This window comes from Melopsittacus undulatus, chromosome 5 (genome assembly GCF_012275295.1).
Source record: "Melopsittacus undulatus isolate bMelUnd1 chromosome 5, bMelUnd1.mat.Z, whole genome shotgun sequence".
NCBI classification, from domain to species: Eukaryota; Metazoa; Chordata; class Aves; order Psittaciformes; family Psittaculidae; genus Melopsittacus; species Melopsittacus undulatus.
In genome coordinates this window covers 60,515,749-60,533,256 of record NC_047531.1, presented here as the reverse complement: position 1 = coordinate 60,533,256, position 17,508 = coordinate 60,515,749, and the positions used below count along the sequence as shown (strand labels likewise).

The following is a 17,508-nucleotide window of genomic DNA, read 5'->3' as shown; positions in this document are numbered from 1 at the left end:
AAAATATAGTACTGAACTAGGTTTGTTGGTTTTGGGGGGTTTTTTAATATTAATTAGGAAAGACAGCTTTCCTCACTTGAGACATTGTTTTAATTAACTCATGAGTCCTGTGCCATTCGTATGGCCAATTCTGTCTGTATTATTTATTTCCACAGCTTTTCTAGGCAGCCTGTTCTGGTGTCTCACCACTCTCACAGTAAAGGACTTCTTCCTCATACCTAGTCTAAATACACCCTTTTCGTTTTAAAGCCATTCCACCTTGTCCTGTAACTACATTCCCTTATAAAAGTCCCTCTCCGGATTTCTTGTACACCCCCATTAGGTACTGGAAGGCTGCTATAAGGTCTCCTTTAAGCCTTCTCCAGACTGAACAAGCCCAACTCTCTCAGCCTGTCTTCATAGGAAAGGTCATTGTCCAGCCGCCTGATCATCTTTGTGGCCTTCCTCTGGACTCACTCCCACAACCAAAAAGGACTGTCATGGTTTAAATCCAGCTGGTAACTCAGAACCATACAGCTGCTTACTCACCCTCCTCCTTCCCCCACTGCAGGCAGGATGGGGCGGAGAGTCACAAAATCAAAGAATGGTTTGGGTTGGAAAGGACCTTAAGATCATCTAGTTCCATACCCCCTGCCCTGGGCAGAGACATCTTCTACTAGACTATGTCAAAAGAATGTAAAACCCATGGGTTGAGATCTGAACAATTTAATAACTAAAGTACAAGATGTTACTATTACTGCTATTAATAATAATAATGATGATGATAAGGGGAGAGAATATAAAACTGAAAGGGGAGAGGAAAAATAATAATGACAACTGATGCACAATACAATTGCTTGCCACCCACTGACTGGTACCCAGCCCAAGCCAAGATTTTACGTTGGGGCCCCAGAGCTGAATGCAGTACTGCAGGTGAGGGTCTTGGGAGAGCAGAGTAGAGGAGAATTGCCCTGTCCCTGGCAGTGTTCAAGGCCAGGTTGAATGGAGCTTTGAACAACCTGGTCTAGTGGAAGGTATCCCTGCCCATGGCAGGGGGGTTGGAACTGAATGATCTTTAAGGTCTCTTCCAACCCAAACTATTCTATGATTCTATGAATCTATAATAGGTGTGCTTATTTCACATCCAGCTCTTGCTCAAGCAGCCATCCTCATCCATCCTTGGAAAAATATGCACAGAAATGGAATTACCCTTTCCAAAGTCTGGAGAGACACTGCCTGCATTCTTTGTCTCCTTGCTGTAGAGAAAGAGGCTAATGTGAAAATAAGTCCTGAAATAGTGGAGGAGTCCTTTACAAGCAGTGTGCCATCCTGAGAGAGAAAGGAAGTTCCAGGGCTCAGCAGAGCTGGCAGCTGCATGGCACTGGGTCTGGCCTGTGTGGGGAGGAGGTAGGAATGGTGGAGTCTGTTTAGGAGGGGCATGGGACAAAATTGCTTGGGAAATATTGGGCAACATCATAATGCATTCATGCGTCAGGTTCAGAAAGACAACGCTTATTTAGGCAACAACCCAAGATGCTGCTTGGTGCTGAGGGCCATGGAGGATGCCTACATATAACGGTCTGATATGCAGTTTTTTGTAAGATTTAAGGGAGATTCCAGTAAGGGGCACCTTCATTTTCCAGTATAATACAACTGTATTCAGAACAACCTTTAGCCGATGTGTTCTCTGCATGACCACAATAGTAAAACATGTCTAAAATATGGCATTTCTTTGCTTAGAATACTGGTACATCACTAAATTGAGAAGTTCATATCCTCATCTGAACTCTTTGAAGCCAAATATAGCTTTTATCAAAATAGTCACTGATGTTTGTTTTCACAAATGCTTTTTCCACCTAAATTGAGCTGTTCTAAAATTATTTTGTTTAGAAAATGAAACAAAACCAAATGAAAACCCCGGGAAACCTAACCACAGAAACTTTTTGTTGTGATGAAGATTTTCAGTCACATTCATTCAAAAAGCTGAAAACTTTAGGATTTGCCAAGTAAAGCGTCAGGCTTATAAATGTATTCTAAAAAAAAAAAAGAAAAAACAAAACACAGTGTCTTAAACAGTCTAAATTAGGAAAAAGAAGCTGGAAAGAACATTCACACAACTTCAATGGTAGTGTCAGTGATGATCCCTCAAACAGATTTTTCTCGCTGAATACTGAGGTGGACTAAAGATGTAGTAGTCTCTTTTTATACATATGTGTAAACTACAGCTGGTTTTAAATACACAGTGCTGTCAAAACCGCAGTTATCATTCTGGTGAGCTGGATCTGAGACTGCTTTGTCTGCCTGAAGTGTGGGCTGTTGCCAGAAGAGGTGTTTGGCCTTCACTCCTCGAGCTTATTGTCATACTCTTCCTTGTCCTGGCACCTGGATTTGTGGGTGATGCTATAAGCTGGCTCAGGAGGCTGATTAGGCTATAAAGTAACCTGGCTAGAAAGAAAAAAAAAGGATGGTTTTTGGTTTGTTTTTTTATAATCAGATCGCTTCCTCATTCCATCTCACCATTTGGCTGTATAAATATTACCATTAGTGTTCTGAAATGGTGCTGCAGCTTTCATGTGCACCCACTGGTAATGACAGAGTAAATTGACCATGTAAATGCGGCCTGGGGAGATATCACTGCTGCAAATTGCAGTGTACTATAGAGGCACCTGGACTAGTGATGGATGGACTATTTCAGATATTTTGCTTCTCAGCAGTTTGGTAAGAGGAAGGGGAAGACAAGCTGTGCTCCTTTTCAACACATGACTGGGAGGCGCGTGATATCACAGAGAAAGTAAAAGAAACTGCAAGCTTAAAACTGTAAGGAGCAGTCTGGTTGTTGCAGAGGCCAAGTAAACTCATCAGGCATTTTGGGATAACACTGTCTTCTCTGCATTGAGACAGGCAAGTATTGTATGTGCTGTATGGTGTGTAAACACATATTATCTTTATTATTTTTTAATGGCAAATATAAAGACAAAAGTACATGATGATCCATAGTAAATTTTGAGGTCTGTTGCTCCAAAAGCTTTTCATCCTCTTCTATATTAATTACTCTGGTGTCATGTTTTCAGGAGGGTTAACACTGCAGTGCTGCTTTCACAGCTTCAAGTCATGAATCAACTTCCGAGACACATGAATAGAAAAAATGACCCACTACTTTTTTTTTAGTCTTTATAATGGTGACATTATCCTTGTCAGAAAGGTCCTGTTCAGCTTTTCACCTGTGTCCGTAAGTCCACTTTTGAGCAGCTGAATAATACAGACAGTTTCAGGGCTTTGTCTAGTACATCATATTTCTTTCAACAACTTTTTCACAACAGCAGTAACATGCAACCACCTGCTGAAAATGTAAGGGAAGGACCTTTCCTTTGTCACAGATTCAGTGATACAGAATAAAACTGTCCAAGCTCTTCAGGGCTCATGGGTGCATGCAGAAATAGATACATATTGTACATCAGAAAACACCTGGGAATGGTACTAGATTAATGGCTTACAAGTAGTTCTCAGAGGAGGCTTCTAAATCCGATGATACAGAAGTACTAGAGAAACCAAGGCCTATGCTCCTGTGGCGGTGAAAGCAGAATAGGAAATTGAAATGACTCTTTCACTGCCTTGAAGTCATTGTCTAATATTAGCCCTGTCAGTGCCTGGCTCTTTGTCAGTTGGAGCACAGGAGGAGGTGGTTACCAGCCAGGAGAATATGACCAAGGCTTTTAAATACTGTTGCTTGGAAAGTCTTATTAATGGCTGCATATGAGATCGATATGCAATAATTCTTCCAAGCAGTATCTTTTAAAAGCCTTTAGCAATCTGTCATACTCATCTCCCTCCCCCCAGTTAGAAAGCCACATTAGTCAGGAGAAATCAGACGGATGTGGGAAGTTTCAAACTGCATCCACTGATGCCGTCAGGAAAATGCTACTGTGCAGGGGCACAGGTGCAATTACACTGACGGCTGCTTCTCATACTCGGCTTGGGTCATCCTGGAGGGACCAGCAGAAAGGAACGGGGAGGCAGGCGAGATTCTGTCAGGTGCATGGGAACAGTACCGAAGAGAAAAATGGAATACCCTGTTCCAGGAGACAAAGATTGCACTGTCTGTGAGTGTGTTCATTCATCTTCTTCAAATCTGTGTCTTGAGAGAGGGGGGAATTTCAATACTGTTTGTTTTGGTCTAAGTTTAGTAACCTGTTCATCCTATTTTAACCTTTGCTGTAGCTGTGATAGAAATGCTTAATTTTTATTTTTTTTTAAGTGATCATTCATAAATCGTAGTTATTTTGGAGGTGGTTTACAGTTCTGTGGTGCTTTTTGGCATTTTGGAACCCTCAGCTTTGGAAAAATATATCCATATTTTAAGAAGAGATCTTTAAACCTCTTCTTTTGTGCAGTGGCATTAAATACTACTTTTAAGGTTAATCTGCTCCACTAGCTATGGTTAGAAACTAGAGCAGGGGTTTACTAAGTAGTAAATGTTATCGTAGTAAAGAATATTGGGTATGGGAAGCCCCTGTCTGTGATGGATAAATCCTGAGTCATTTACTTCATGATGCATCAGCAAAATAATTTGGGTGTGGCTTTGATTTTCAGCTGCTATTGTAACAAGGCTATGAAAGCTAACAGTGGCTTAACCTGATTTGTGATTGCAAAGGTTTTTCTCAGAATACACACAAAATGCCTCACATATTAAAGTGCAACATCTGTGCATGCAATGCTGCAATAGATGTAAGTATTTGAGTAGGTATCTATCAAAAATATGCTGTTCTAACGCTAGTAAATTCTCTACTGTAACAACCTTTCTATCACATAGCAGTAAGCAATATTATATATGTTTTATTATCTTTTAATGTTTGGCGTGGATTTGATTTTTTAGGGTATTAGTTTTTTCTGTAGGTTTATTGTTGCAAACATGACATTTAGTCCTCAGTTCAGATGATGTCGTTTTCTAATGCAGTCAGCACTGCATGGCAGGTGGCACAAAAATCAGCACTAGGAAAGGGTTAAAGAACAAAACTAATTTAGTGGATTGTTTTTTAATCCCAAATAATGTACCTTGGGTTTAGAATGAGACTCAACCACTTTCAACAATGAGAAAAGGAGAGCTGTAATTAAACATATGTATGTAAGTGAAATTATTTTTAGTATTATGGATCTACAATAAATATGCTTAGGCAGTTACAGATGAGGAGGAAAGGATTCTCTTTCTTGATTCTGGAAACAAGAGCTTAGATAAACCTTTGCTATACTATAAATGTGTAATTACAGTTGAATGCCTTTGCAGTATGTCTGACTGTAGTGAACTAGAAAACTCATAGAAGGGCAACTGGGGGATTTTGTTGTCAGTCTCTGATGGGTACCTTATTCCTAACATTTTCAAAATTATATTCCTGCTCAGTACACTGACTGTTTCTGACTACCTTGCTTTGCTTGTTAGGTTTTTTAATGTATAATCTGTATGAAGTGCTCAAAAGAATAATGGCATTTTGTCTTCTGACTGTCCTGGAACTGTTTTCCATTTCCAGCAGACATTTTGGATAAGTAACAAAATAACAAAATGTTCTAGCTGTAGGTGGAATGCTTGTCTGTTGTATCTAGGTGGTCTCAGAAAGTGACTTAGAAAAAGAAGAAACCTTAGAAGAAACTTTAGAAATAAGTACAGCATATTTCTAAAAACCTCTGTCTGAGTATCCTCTCTTGCTTTAGATTAAATTTCTTGTCAGTAACTGGTCAGATGATGGTATCATAACAATAAGCTGAATTACTAATTTTTTTCTTCTCGACTTTGTACATTATTTATTACTATGTCATCCTACCAGAGACAACTAGAAATAAACAAACATGACTGTCAGACATGAGTAATACTAACTATTGCAGTTATTATCTGAGAGTGTTTGAAAGGAAAAATTCAAAAATAATGTGGAAATAGATTCCTCTAGAATAATATGATACTGTATTAATAGGAAGATGAGATTTTGTATTTCCTTTTCATGCTGTCCACTGAAACAAACTTGCTGTCCCTTTACCTCACAGTTTAGCATAAAAACCTTCTTGAGTCTAAATTATTTTTTTTTCATTGTAAATTGCAACCTGTTAATACTTGTAAGGATAAACTTAACCTGAATTTCTTAAACTCAAAGTGTAGTGTCAAGAATGCGTACTGAAATGTAAAATCAGTAGCTTTTTCTTTTTGTGTGTTGGAGTGTTAAAAGTAAAGCAATGCAGGAATTTAGGGGAAGAAAATTGGGAAGAAAAAAGGCAGATCCCTCCTATTTTCCCCAGCCAGAAAAATATAGTTTTTTTTTTTTTTTAAATATTACTATGGCATTTGCAGGTGGAAACAGCTGATGATGCTGATGAATGACAGCATGAATTGAAACCAAGAAACTTTACTCACAGAAGTACTGGTACAAGAATACATGCATATCTGTAATTTTTATGAGAAAGAAGACATTTAGGAGAGGTTTGGGTAAGGATGTAAACTAGAAATTCAGAGCTACAATTTGTGGGACATCAGAGACATTATCGGAATTAATTGTTTCTAATTTTGTGAAGATAAAAAATGCTTCATGAGCATTACGTATTATTGAAAAAAGCAGTAGGATATTTTAATGATATATTGCCATTCTGTAGTTGCGTAATTAGTAGTTTTTTGGTAATATTGGAACTTTAGTGTGAATGTGCACATGCATAAATTCTACCCTTAAACTTTTAAATTCCTTTACTGGATTTTCTAGCCATTACTTATATATTTCATGGGAGGAGTTTGCTATATGGTGACATTTGCTATATGCTATATAGTGAAGACATCCTCAGCAAGTTATGCAGACGGCACAGCTTTACAAATGACAAGCTTGTCAATGTCATTTAAAATTAGGCAGTATCTACGACATGAAAATAAACAAATAGCATGTGTTTTTATGTTAGCACAGGCTAATTTATGTATGCCACCAGTGATATTTCTAATAGAGGAGTTTGATCTACAGATTTTCTGAGCAAAATGTAAAGCTGTGTTTGCTGCATGAGCAACCTCAATCTTTATGGAAGAAGTTTATGATAGTTTCATTAAGGTTCTTAATCTAATGTCATAACGGCCTCAACCCACTTCTTACTGATTTGGGCAGGGAGAAACTTGATGAAATTCAACAAGGGCAAGTGTAGAGTCTTGCATCTGGGGAAGAACAACCCCATGTACCAGTACAGGTTGGGGGTTGACCTGCTGGAAAGTAGTGAAGGGGAAAGGGACCTGCGGGTCCTGATGTATAGGAGGATGACCATGAGCCAGCAATGTGCCCTTGTGGCCAAGAAGGCAAATGGCATCCTAGGATGCACTAGAAAGGGTGTGGTTAGTAGGGCAAGAGAGGTTCTCCTCCCCCTCTACTCTGCCTCGGTGAGGCCGCATCTGGAATATTGCATCCAGTTCTGGGCCCCTCATTTCAAGAAGGACAGGGAATTGCTTGAAAGAGTCCAGCACAGAGCCACAAAGATGATGAAGGGAGTGGAACACCTCCCTTATGAGGAGAGGCTGAGGGAGCTGGGTCTCTTTAGCTTGGAGGAGACTGAGGGGTGACCTCATCAGTGTTTACAAATATGTAAAGGGTGGGTGTCAGGATGATGGAGCTAGGCTTTTTTCAGTGATATCCAGTGGTAGGACAAGGGGCAATGGGTGTAAACTGGAGCATAGGAGGTTCCACGTTAACATCAGGAAGAACTTCTTTACTGTAAGAGTGACAGAGCACTGGAACAGGTTGCCCAGGGGGGTTGTGGAGTCTCCTATGTTGGAGATATTCAAGGCCCGCCTGGACAAGTTCCTGTGTGATGTACTCTAGGTTACCCTGCTCTTGCAGGGGGGTTGGACTAGATGATCTTTTGAGGTCCCTTCCAACCCTTGGGATTCTGTGATTTCTTTACCCACATCTTGCATGCTCCTCATGGATTCAGAAGGGGAAATAATGGTGGTTTTACTCTTACAGCATAAGGGATTTTAGACACAGCAAAATTCTTGATCATTTAAGCTAATAAAAGTGAGATTTGCCAGTGTGAACTTATCTTTCACTACTAATCTTTTAGGGAAAGAGAAAGCATGTGAAGCAAGAAAAATGTGTTAGAAGAGGATTATTGTAGCCTGAGTACTTTCTCATACACTGAAAGAGGAGAACATTATTCTACTTGAGGACAGTGTGATAAACATCCAAATTAAATTTTAGTTAGTTATCATTTTCTAACTCAGTAGTCAGAAAACTGATCTCTAGTTCCAAGCAGTGATTAGAAATTGCAAAGCTACCCATAATTAGACCCTGTAAAAACCTTCAAAAAAGTTAATCAGAAGGGATTTATGTAAAACCAGTCGGGAACCTGTATTCTACAGTGATTACAAGAACAAATAAAATTACTCTTCCTAGGCAGGGGCTAAAGTCTCATTAGCATTTGGAAAGATGGTGTACTTTTTACAATTTCTGTAGAGTAGAAAATGTACTAATTACAATTAGATGGAAGGTTTTGATGTTGCCACATACGCAGTAAGAGGGAAGAATTGGTCAAGATGATGGCCAAGATGACGGACTACCAAGAGCCTAGATACAATTTCCTGCCTGAAGTGAGCATCAATGCTGATTTTGATTAAAACGTTCTCTGGTCACCTACTGTTTTGTTTATGTGTCTTCATCTAAATGGGGAAACTTCTGGCTGGTTCTGACTGAAATCTCCATGCTACCCAACCTAAAGCACCTCGTTTTGGGGCATTCAGGTTGTTTCATGTGTGCCAACAGTGCACAACCTCTCTCCGTATGAAAACGGTTTTAAGAAGACAGGGTTATGTGCTTCCATTCATACTCTGAGTTTTGTCCTGAAGTTGTTACGCAAATTTAACTGTCTTAAATAAAAGAAGTATTCTAGTCTATTATGTTTTCTTTTCCATTATAATTAAGTAATACTGGTAAAGTGGCATGTTCTACACCTTCTTTCCAGCCAGTCCTAATAGCACATTGCTTAATTAGAGTTAGATACATTTGAAAAAGTACTTAAGCATGGAGAAGGGTACTTGGAAAAGGGTAGGATTGAGTTGTCACACTGAAAAAAATCCCACAAGGAAATGAGTCATTAGCCTATCCTAGTGTTTTGTACCATTGTCATCATGTAAGGTGACTTTTCTGTACCTGTGAGTTGGTACAAATGTTTCGGTTTCAGGTGATGACTGGACCCTGAATCTGTTGTAACTCAAGCAGAGCATGCAATAGTATGAATTTGCATGCTTTAAATAGGTAAGAGTGCTCAAAATAGCACTTCAGTGATGGAGTTAAAAAATCCCTAGAGGTAACAAGTTAATTTGTTCAGCTTGCATGAATGATTAGTCTGAGTTTTGCTGTATGGAAAGCAGTTATTTGAGATTTCGCTATATTGGTACATGGTCATAGTGAATCAGCCACCTTCACAACTTCCATCAGCAAGTTAATGACTGTTATTATAACATTTTGTTACCATAGTGGAACACCTTCCACTAACCCGGGTTGCTCAAAGCCCCATCCAACCAGGCTTTGAACATTGTCAGGGATGGGGCAGCCACAGCTTCTTTGGGCAACCTGTTCTAGTGTCTCACCACCCTCACAGTGAAGAATTTTTTCCTAATGTCTAATCTAAATATACCCTCTTCCAGTTTAAAGCCATTCCCCCTTTCCTCTCACTACAGGTCTTGGTAAAAAGTCTGTCCCCATCTTTCTTATAACCCCATCTTTAATTATTGTAAGGCTGCAATAATGTCTTTCTGGAGCCTTCTGTCCTCTGGGTTGAACAACCCCAGCTCTGTCAGCCTTTCTTCAAAAGAGATGTGTTTCAGCCCTGTTTCTGTGGCCCTCCTCTTGATCTGCTCTAACACATTTATGTCTTGTGCTGGGGACTCCACAGCTGAACGCAGTACTTCAGGTGGGGTCTCAAAAGATCAAAGTAGAAGCGGCAAATCACTTCTGTCAAGCTGCTGGCCATGTTTTCTATGCAGCCCAAAGTATGATTTCGGTTTCTGGGCTGCAAGCATACAGTGCCAATTTACATCCAGTTTTATAGCCACTGCTATCCCAAAGTCCTTCTCTGTAGGGCTGCTCTCAGTCCATTCTTTGCTGGTTGTGTGGTTGCTGTATTCACAATTGTGTTTTATGGGAAACAGAATTATTTTAACTTTGGGTTTTTATTATTTTTTACTTTTAATTCTCTTTCAGAATTCCCCACTCTACCAGTATCTGCAGGATTTGGGACACACAGATTTTGAAGTATGTTCATCTGTGTCACAGAAAGCAGAGCAATGTGCAGCAGCGGAAAGCCAAAGAGAGCGGACTCTGCATGCTGCCCAGAAAGTGAGCACTCTCCTGTTCCTATTTATCTTCTCAAAGGAGAACTATATTATTTCACAAATAGGCAAAATCAGAGGGGATAAAGATAAACCTCTTGCTGTATTAAAAGGGAAACAAAGCAAAATAAAACAAAACCAATTGTCATATCTTATTTGCAAATGTGTTTGGAAATATATGGTTTGCCAGTGTAGTTTGAAGTACTTCTTTGCCCTTGCATAAGCTAAGGAAGCAAGAAAGGTTGATAACAAATTTTTTGAGTGTTGTAAGTTATCTATCTTATTTACTGGATATTAGTATGTTACCTTAGCATGACACTCTGGGAATAAATGTACCGGAGCTCAGTTTTCCTTTTGTTCATTCCTATTTCATACCTCTTCAGCCATTTTCAAATCAGATGTTCACAACCCCTTTCCCTTTGTTTGTAATCTCTGCTGCTTTCCTGCTCCAGTGTTATACCCTCCCAATTAGGTGGCAGTGAGCTGGAGGAGCATCCTATTTTTCCCAAACACAGGTGGTATGATGAGTGGTCAGGAAACCCCTATAAGGACCCCTGCAGTTTTTGGTTGATGAGGGGATCATATGGCAGTTGAGGAGAGTTACTGCTTTTCTTGGGATCTTTTCTCAAATAATGCCATCTTGACATATATCTGCTACTCAGTTCTCAGATGCTTCATGGAATTAGCCAAGTAATAGTCACAAGGCTTTATTTCTACAATTTTTTTCCAGTTTTGTATGTGTCCCCTTTGTTCCTCATTTGGTTTAGGTCAGAAGCATTTATATTTTGTGGGATTTTTAATCTATTGTGCTGTGTGTAGGGTCTTAAAGGGTAGGATTAGGAAATGGATGAACTGACGTGGATAACATCAGTCAGGTTTTTTTCTGATCTGGGAGAAGAATGTGTGGTTTTTTAAACATTTACTATGGTATACTTGCAGGCACTGACATGCAGTCTTTGAAGTGGAAATTTAGAAATTGCAGTGGGAAGCTTATTCATCTAGCAGGATTCAGAGGAGTGTTGATGGGTCATATTTTCATAAAGCGATATTCATTTCAACCACTTTCTGTACAGACTATATGAGCTTCGTCACACTCATTAATCCATTTGAAAAGACATGATGGTAAAACGTGAAACATTTTGCTTTGGTCTTCAGTCCTGTTGGAATTAATCTTCAGGCATACTTTGGTTATAGTTTGGTTTTACCTGTATGCAGGTAAGACCAAGCTGTGCACTTTGCTTCACAGCCTCAAACCCCGGTTTCTGAGGCTTGTAGTCCTCACAAGTGTGCCATGTCTCCCTTCTCTCATGCCCCACTTTCTGATCAAAGATGGTAATGTAGATAAGATGCAGGGTGCATATGCACTGAACTGACCAGTAAGTACTGTGTGCCCACCACATGAATTAGACACCTGTAAAAAATAATCATACTATATTAAGAATCCCTAAGTTTAGTACAGTTCAGCCTTGTCCTTGTAGAGTTTACAGCTTTTCAAAGAGTTCAGTAATCATGTAGAAAAGAATCAGGAAGCAGCTTGATTACAGAACTCCGGTCTCGTGTGCTGAGGATTTGTGAGCTCATGAAACAGATTAATTGAGGGGAGGAGGAGAAGTGATTCTTGCAGTGTCTCCATGCTTCCTCAACTGATTTCTCTACCATAAAATTATTTCAAATTTAATGAATAAATTGATTTTTCGTTACTGTGGGTAACTGATGTGGGTAGCTGTTGGATTTGTAATACAGTTGCTTTTGTCAGTGGTCACAAGGCAAAGTTGAATTTAATTCAGGGTTTAATTCATAATTTTTTATACTTTAATTTAAACTACCTTTGGAAATATTCATGGAAATATTAGGCTCACTACCCTTACTTTTCAGAATTGTCAGTTATTGTCACCATAGCCCTTAAGAAACCACCTGAAATTTTATCTTCCCTTTAAAATCTATTGGCAGTTTTGAGGTACATTTACATTGAAGATACCTATTCTGGCTTAATGCAGGAAGATTTTAATCAAACCACTGTTAACTGAAAATTAGAGTGACATACTTTTTTGGCTGATTATCTGATTGTTACTATGAAGTAATGTATGCAGTGTCACTTGCTAGCTGTATTACTTTATTTTGCATAGTTTTGTGGAAGTCAGTAAAGCAGTATGATGCCATGTTCATGTGTATGATTTCCACCAAATTTAATACAAAAGTGCTGTGGGGTGAAGAACCTCAAAAAGATTAAGTGCACTGCTTTGAAAAGTCTCAAGTATTCTGTTTTTTCCCCTTCCTTCCCCTTAAGCATTTTACACTTAATTTTATTGTGTTGGGAGCAAGTACTCCAGTATTGTGTCAGATGTAGAAGTAATTTGCCACGGTTTGCCTTGCAACTTGAAGGGAGTGGGTGTGTGAAAATGTGCTGTCCATTGCTTACAAATACTAGGATGACATTCACATTGTCTCATCTCTGTCTAGACAAGGATATGTGGTGTAAGAACCCTGTGTGTAACTTCCAGTGATATAGGTTCTTTCTGCTGCTGTTCCAGTGCCACTTTGGGTATGTGAACACTTTTCTTTTGTAGTCTGAAGTCAGAAAGTCTGGTTTTGTCATTTGATTTCTGTGTCCCATTTTGGTAGGGTGTCTCAAAAAGGAAAGAGAATGAAGGAAAGGCAGCTGGCCACACATTTAAAGAAGTAGATTAGATTTAGAAGGATCTGAGGCTTTGCTGCAACGTTTGTATGACACGCAGGCAAATTATGAACATCCCTATCCAGTCATTTCCTCAATTTTTCATGAACAAGTTATCACTTTCCTTCTCTCAGCCTTCCCTGGCTTAATCTACTGAAGTTGTAAAATGTCTGGGAAACATGGTTTCTGAGTTCTGAGTATGTCCCTACCCATAGTCCGTATACAAAATGATCTAGGTGAGGCTTAGTGTAGTGCAAAATACAATCACAGGGCATGGATGATCTTCCATGCCAAGTGATGTCTAGTACATGTGTATAAATTTTCCTTTTCTTCTGAAAAGCAAGTTTACAAATGCCGTGAACACTTTATTTAAATAAAAATAGAAAAGGTGCAGTGTTGCTGTGTCTTTCCAGTTGAGATTGTTTACTTCTCATATATCCAGTCAAGTATGAACGCTGTGCAAATACATTCTGGTGACACGTAGCAAGATTTTGGCAAGGAAAGATGTAGTCTGGAATCTTCAGGGACTGAAAAAAAATCTGGGAAAGAAAGGGATTCCTAGTGACTGATATAAACGCTGCTGTGTCTTGTTGTCTTGCCAAGCAAAGCATGTGAGCATTGAGCTGAAAAGCTCAATAAAGGTAAAGATGCTTCAAGGTTGTGGTCATCAGCTGAGGGCTGATGAAATGCCAAGCTCCAATCTGAGGGAGTATAGAGATGTGATTTATCACGGTAATTATAGGTGCAGTGTTCTTGGCTGTACTAATCTCTGAAGGAAATTACAGTAAAATTATGGTCTCATGATCACTTGATACTCCAAAGCACTGCTTGCATGAGCTCCTAGACCTGTTTTCTGGAATTAAATCCTATTTGGATAATTCTGCTTGATCTTTTACAGAACAAATTTCTTCCCATTTACATTTTTTCTTTCACAGTCATTTTCTTAGGCTGCTGTGCATATCTGTATTGATTATACTGTCACACCTTATCCCATCTTAGATGTGATAATATTTCATCACTAGAACAGGGCTGGTCCTGGAGGCAGCTACTGAGGATTGTGTTTGGGCTAGCACTCAGTAGTAGTGCAGATGACCTGATGTGGAAAGTCAGAGGGACTAGACCTTTGCCTTTGTCTAGGTCTCCCACCCACTCAATGCGAGCTCTGGATAGCTGGAAAGTATTGAATATGTAGCATTATCTTCTTTCTGAAGTGCACAGAATTGAAAGGTGCCAATGTGAATGAATGATGATATTTTAGATACCTGCTAGCTTGCCATTTCAGATTTATCATGTGCGTAAGAGAAATAGTCCTTAGGATTTTATTTTAGATTCAAATTAATGTACCTAAAATAGTTTTCTATATTTTTATGGGTTTTAATGTTAACAGTTATACATCTTTGTTAGTTTACAGGGGGGTTGACTGAGTGGTGTTCTAAAGCTGTGAGAAGAACGCTCCAGAAGCATTGGCAACATGACCTGACTTGTGTGTTGATGAAAGTTGTTTTACTTGTCAGTAACACTCCCAATGGGAATGCAAACTGTGAGACACTAGTTCAAGGATCTGAATAATTTAATGTGTTACTGTACTGTATTGGGTCACAGCCTAAGACAGTGGGTTGTCTTGTTTTGTGTTTTCAAGCACTGACATGCCTGTTGAGTGGTTGTGCAAGCTCAGATTTTTATTTTTAAACTAAAACACAGAAAAGATTATTTACATAGCACATTAGTATGGTTTTGCTTTGCTGGTCTGTTGTTTGGGTTATTTTTTTCAGTAATTCCACAGTCTAGTTTAATCAGATGGTAGCAGTTTAAAATTATCCTGATGTAGGTTTACATGTTCCTGATAAAAACCCCAAAGACTTAGGAGTTGAAAATGGGAAACTCCAGAGACATCATTTGCAACAGTAAATGGACAATTTTTCTGTACCCTGCTTTCAAAGTATGGGGTGAAGTACTTCTGAATGAAGTATCCTGTCTGCAGCTCAAATACAGAGCAAAGACCTTTGTTTATTTTCTACAAATTGTAATTGGAAAATTTTGTTTTCTACCACTTCACAAGAAACTTGGAGGATAATCCAGTGCTGCAGTTTGTGACACTCTTCTCCCCTTCCAGCTTACGTCAGTGCCCTTCAGCAACATCAAAATGCAATCCCTTAGATTTATTCCATAGTCTAAGAAGTGTGGATTGTCGGGATAGCTCCTCCTAGCAAGCCAGAATGATGCCTGTGCATCAGGAAGAGCTATCATTAAGAAATCCCTTTTGGTTTGTCTCTCCACTGACCTAAAAACACTTCCTTTTGGTATAGGTCTGCAGTTGTAACTGTACACAGAAAGATGAGACATATGTAAAGAAAAACTCAACTTAGGTACATAAATTAATGCCAAAGTAAGTTATTACAAAAAATTGTTGAAGCATAAGGGCTTCAGGGTGACAGTTTCTGATGTTCACTCAAAGCTGTTTTGCCTTGGCTTGCTTCATCAAACTTGTGTCATGCTGTCTTAAAAAGGGCTGTCAGGTTTATCACAGCGCTAAAGGCAGAGCTCCAAGCTCTTCTTGCTTGGTTTTACTCTTCTATTTCGCACCTTATAGTCTGGGGGGGAGGAAAGGAAGAAAAACCCAAAACACCAGAACGAGCAGTGGGGGTACACAAGCAGGTGCTCCACAGTTAATTTTTGGGGGCATGCATTTTGTTTGATTGCATGTCAGCAATCTGAAGATTAAGAGGTAGGGCCTCAGAAATCATTAAATACATGTAAGTATTTTGAAAAACACTTCCTATCAACTCAGTCTGAGGGAAGTAGATACACAATGCATGTCAAAAACTCTTTCTTTTTCATTGAATGGCTACAGAGTGAAGCAATATGCATCTATTTAGCTATAATCTTTCATACAGAATCACAGAATCCTAAGGGTTGAAAGGGACCTCGAAAGATCATCTAGTCCAACCCCCCTGACATCCTATTTTAGGAAGATACATGAGTAAAATGTGTGATGACCAAGAAGGAGTCCCCTAATTAGTGTTACATCTACAGCTGAGATGAAAGTGTGGATTTAGTAGGCATGGGAAGCAGCATGGGAAGCAAGTACCTGATAGCACACACCAGTTGGTACAAGGAGGTTCTGGGACAGTTCCTATTCTTACAGTCACTCTTCCCTGTCTCTGTTCAGAACTTCTCCAAAGCCTTGCCCTCAGTCTGTGGTGGTCTGCTAAGGAGAGGTTGTTCCTCTCCTGGTCTTTTCTTCATTCCACATGAGCCATTTAACCTGCTTCTTTTATCCTCAAGGAGAGAGAAGGTTTTTCATAGCGATGCAGTGTTTGCCAGCTTAAGATCAAACTGATTCTAGCTGTAGTTATTTTTAACAGTACAACATAATCCATTATGCTCCAAATAGGTGGGGTTACTGAAAGCTTTATTTCACACTCTTGTGTGTACAAGCAAACTGACGGGAAGCAGATGTTCCTTAGCATACTCTGAAGTTAGGCCAGACACAGTAAGTGAAACTTCCTTACAGGTACTTGGGTCTGAATTAACAAGAAAAGCAATGCAGAAATAAAGGAATTGCCTGTTGTTACTTATTTTTGGCTTAGTTTTGTTGGCTTTTTTCTAACTCGAGTAATTTCTATTCCCTTCAGCAAAACATCCTATCAAAACTAGTTGAGTTCTTTAGAAGTTGGTTTCCTCTTCCACATTGTAAGAAAAATGATGATATACTTCACCGACTGGTAAGTGATTCCTTTTTTTTTTTCATTTACTTTCCCAATCCATACGTCTTCCTCTCCTCTGTACCTCATCCTCTGACCACCGTCTTTGGTCTGTATTATTGGTTTTGGCTCTAAGAGTTTTACTTCAGATAATACTAGTTCTGGTTTTCAGAGTTACTGTGCCAGGCAAATTGAGCACACAAGAACAGAAACAGTGTCAGTAGCCAGGTTGAAGGTTTTCAAAATCTGGAAGAGAAATTAAAATAAAACATATAAGAGAAATTAAAGAAATTCTTGAAAGCTGAAAGGTGTTAACCTACAGATAGCTACGCTCTTTGATGGAAGCCAGTGTGGAGACACTGGCTGAGAAAGTTCAAATATTGCAGCCTAGTGCTTTGCAGATACAGCTCAAGACAGAAGGCTCTAGAGCTTCACCTGAGTATTGCTTCACCCTCTGTTTCAGTGCATTAGCTCAGGCATAGCACCACCACAGTGCAGATCATAGAATCATAGAATCATAGAATAGTTACGGTTGGAAAGGACCTTAAGATCATCTAGTTCCAACCCCCCTGCCATGGGCAGGGACACCTCACACTAAACCATATCACCCAAGGCTTTATCCAGCCTGGCCTTGAACACTGCCAGGGATGGAGCATTCACTACCTCCCTGGGCAATCCATTCCAGTACCTCACCACCCTAACAGTAAAGAATTTCTTCCTTATATCCAGTCTAAACCTCTGCTGTTTAAGTTTCAACCCATTACCCCTTGTCCTGTCACTACAGTCCCTAATGAAGAGTCCCTCTCCAGCATCCCTGT

General features: G+C 39.4%; 1 protein-coding gene across 4 annotated transcripts in view; it reads left to right on the top strand.

The window, feature by feature from the left end:
* The window catches only part of VEZT (vezatin, adherens junctions transmembrane protein), a 54,754-nt gene that overhangs the window by 4,886 nt on the left and 32,360 nt on the right, over nt 1-17,508 (top strand). For 2 of the 4 annotated variants that reach the window (XM_034062785.1, XM_034062784.1), the window contains exons 2-3: nt 10,185-10,319; nt 16,622-16,711. In XM_034062785.1, coding sequence (XP_033918676.1) covers nt 10,185-10,319; nt 16,622-16,711 — 225 coding nt within the window. Of the gene's footprint in view, nt 1-10,184; nt 10,334-16,621; nt 16,712-17,508 lie in introns of those variants that run through there. The other 2 variants (XM_031043712.2, XM_034062786.1) reach the window with 2 other exon arrangements.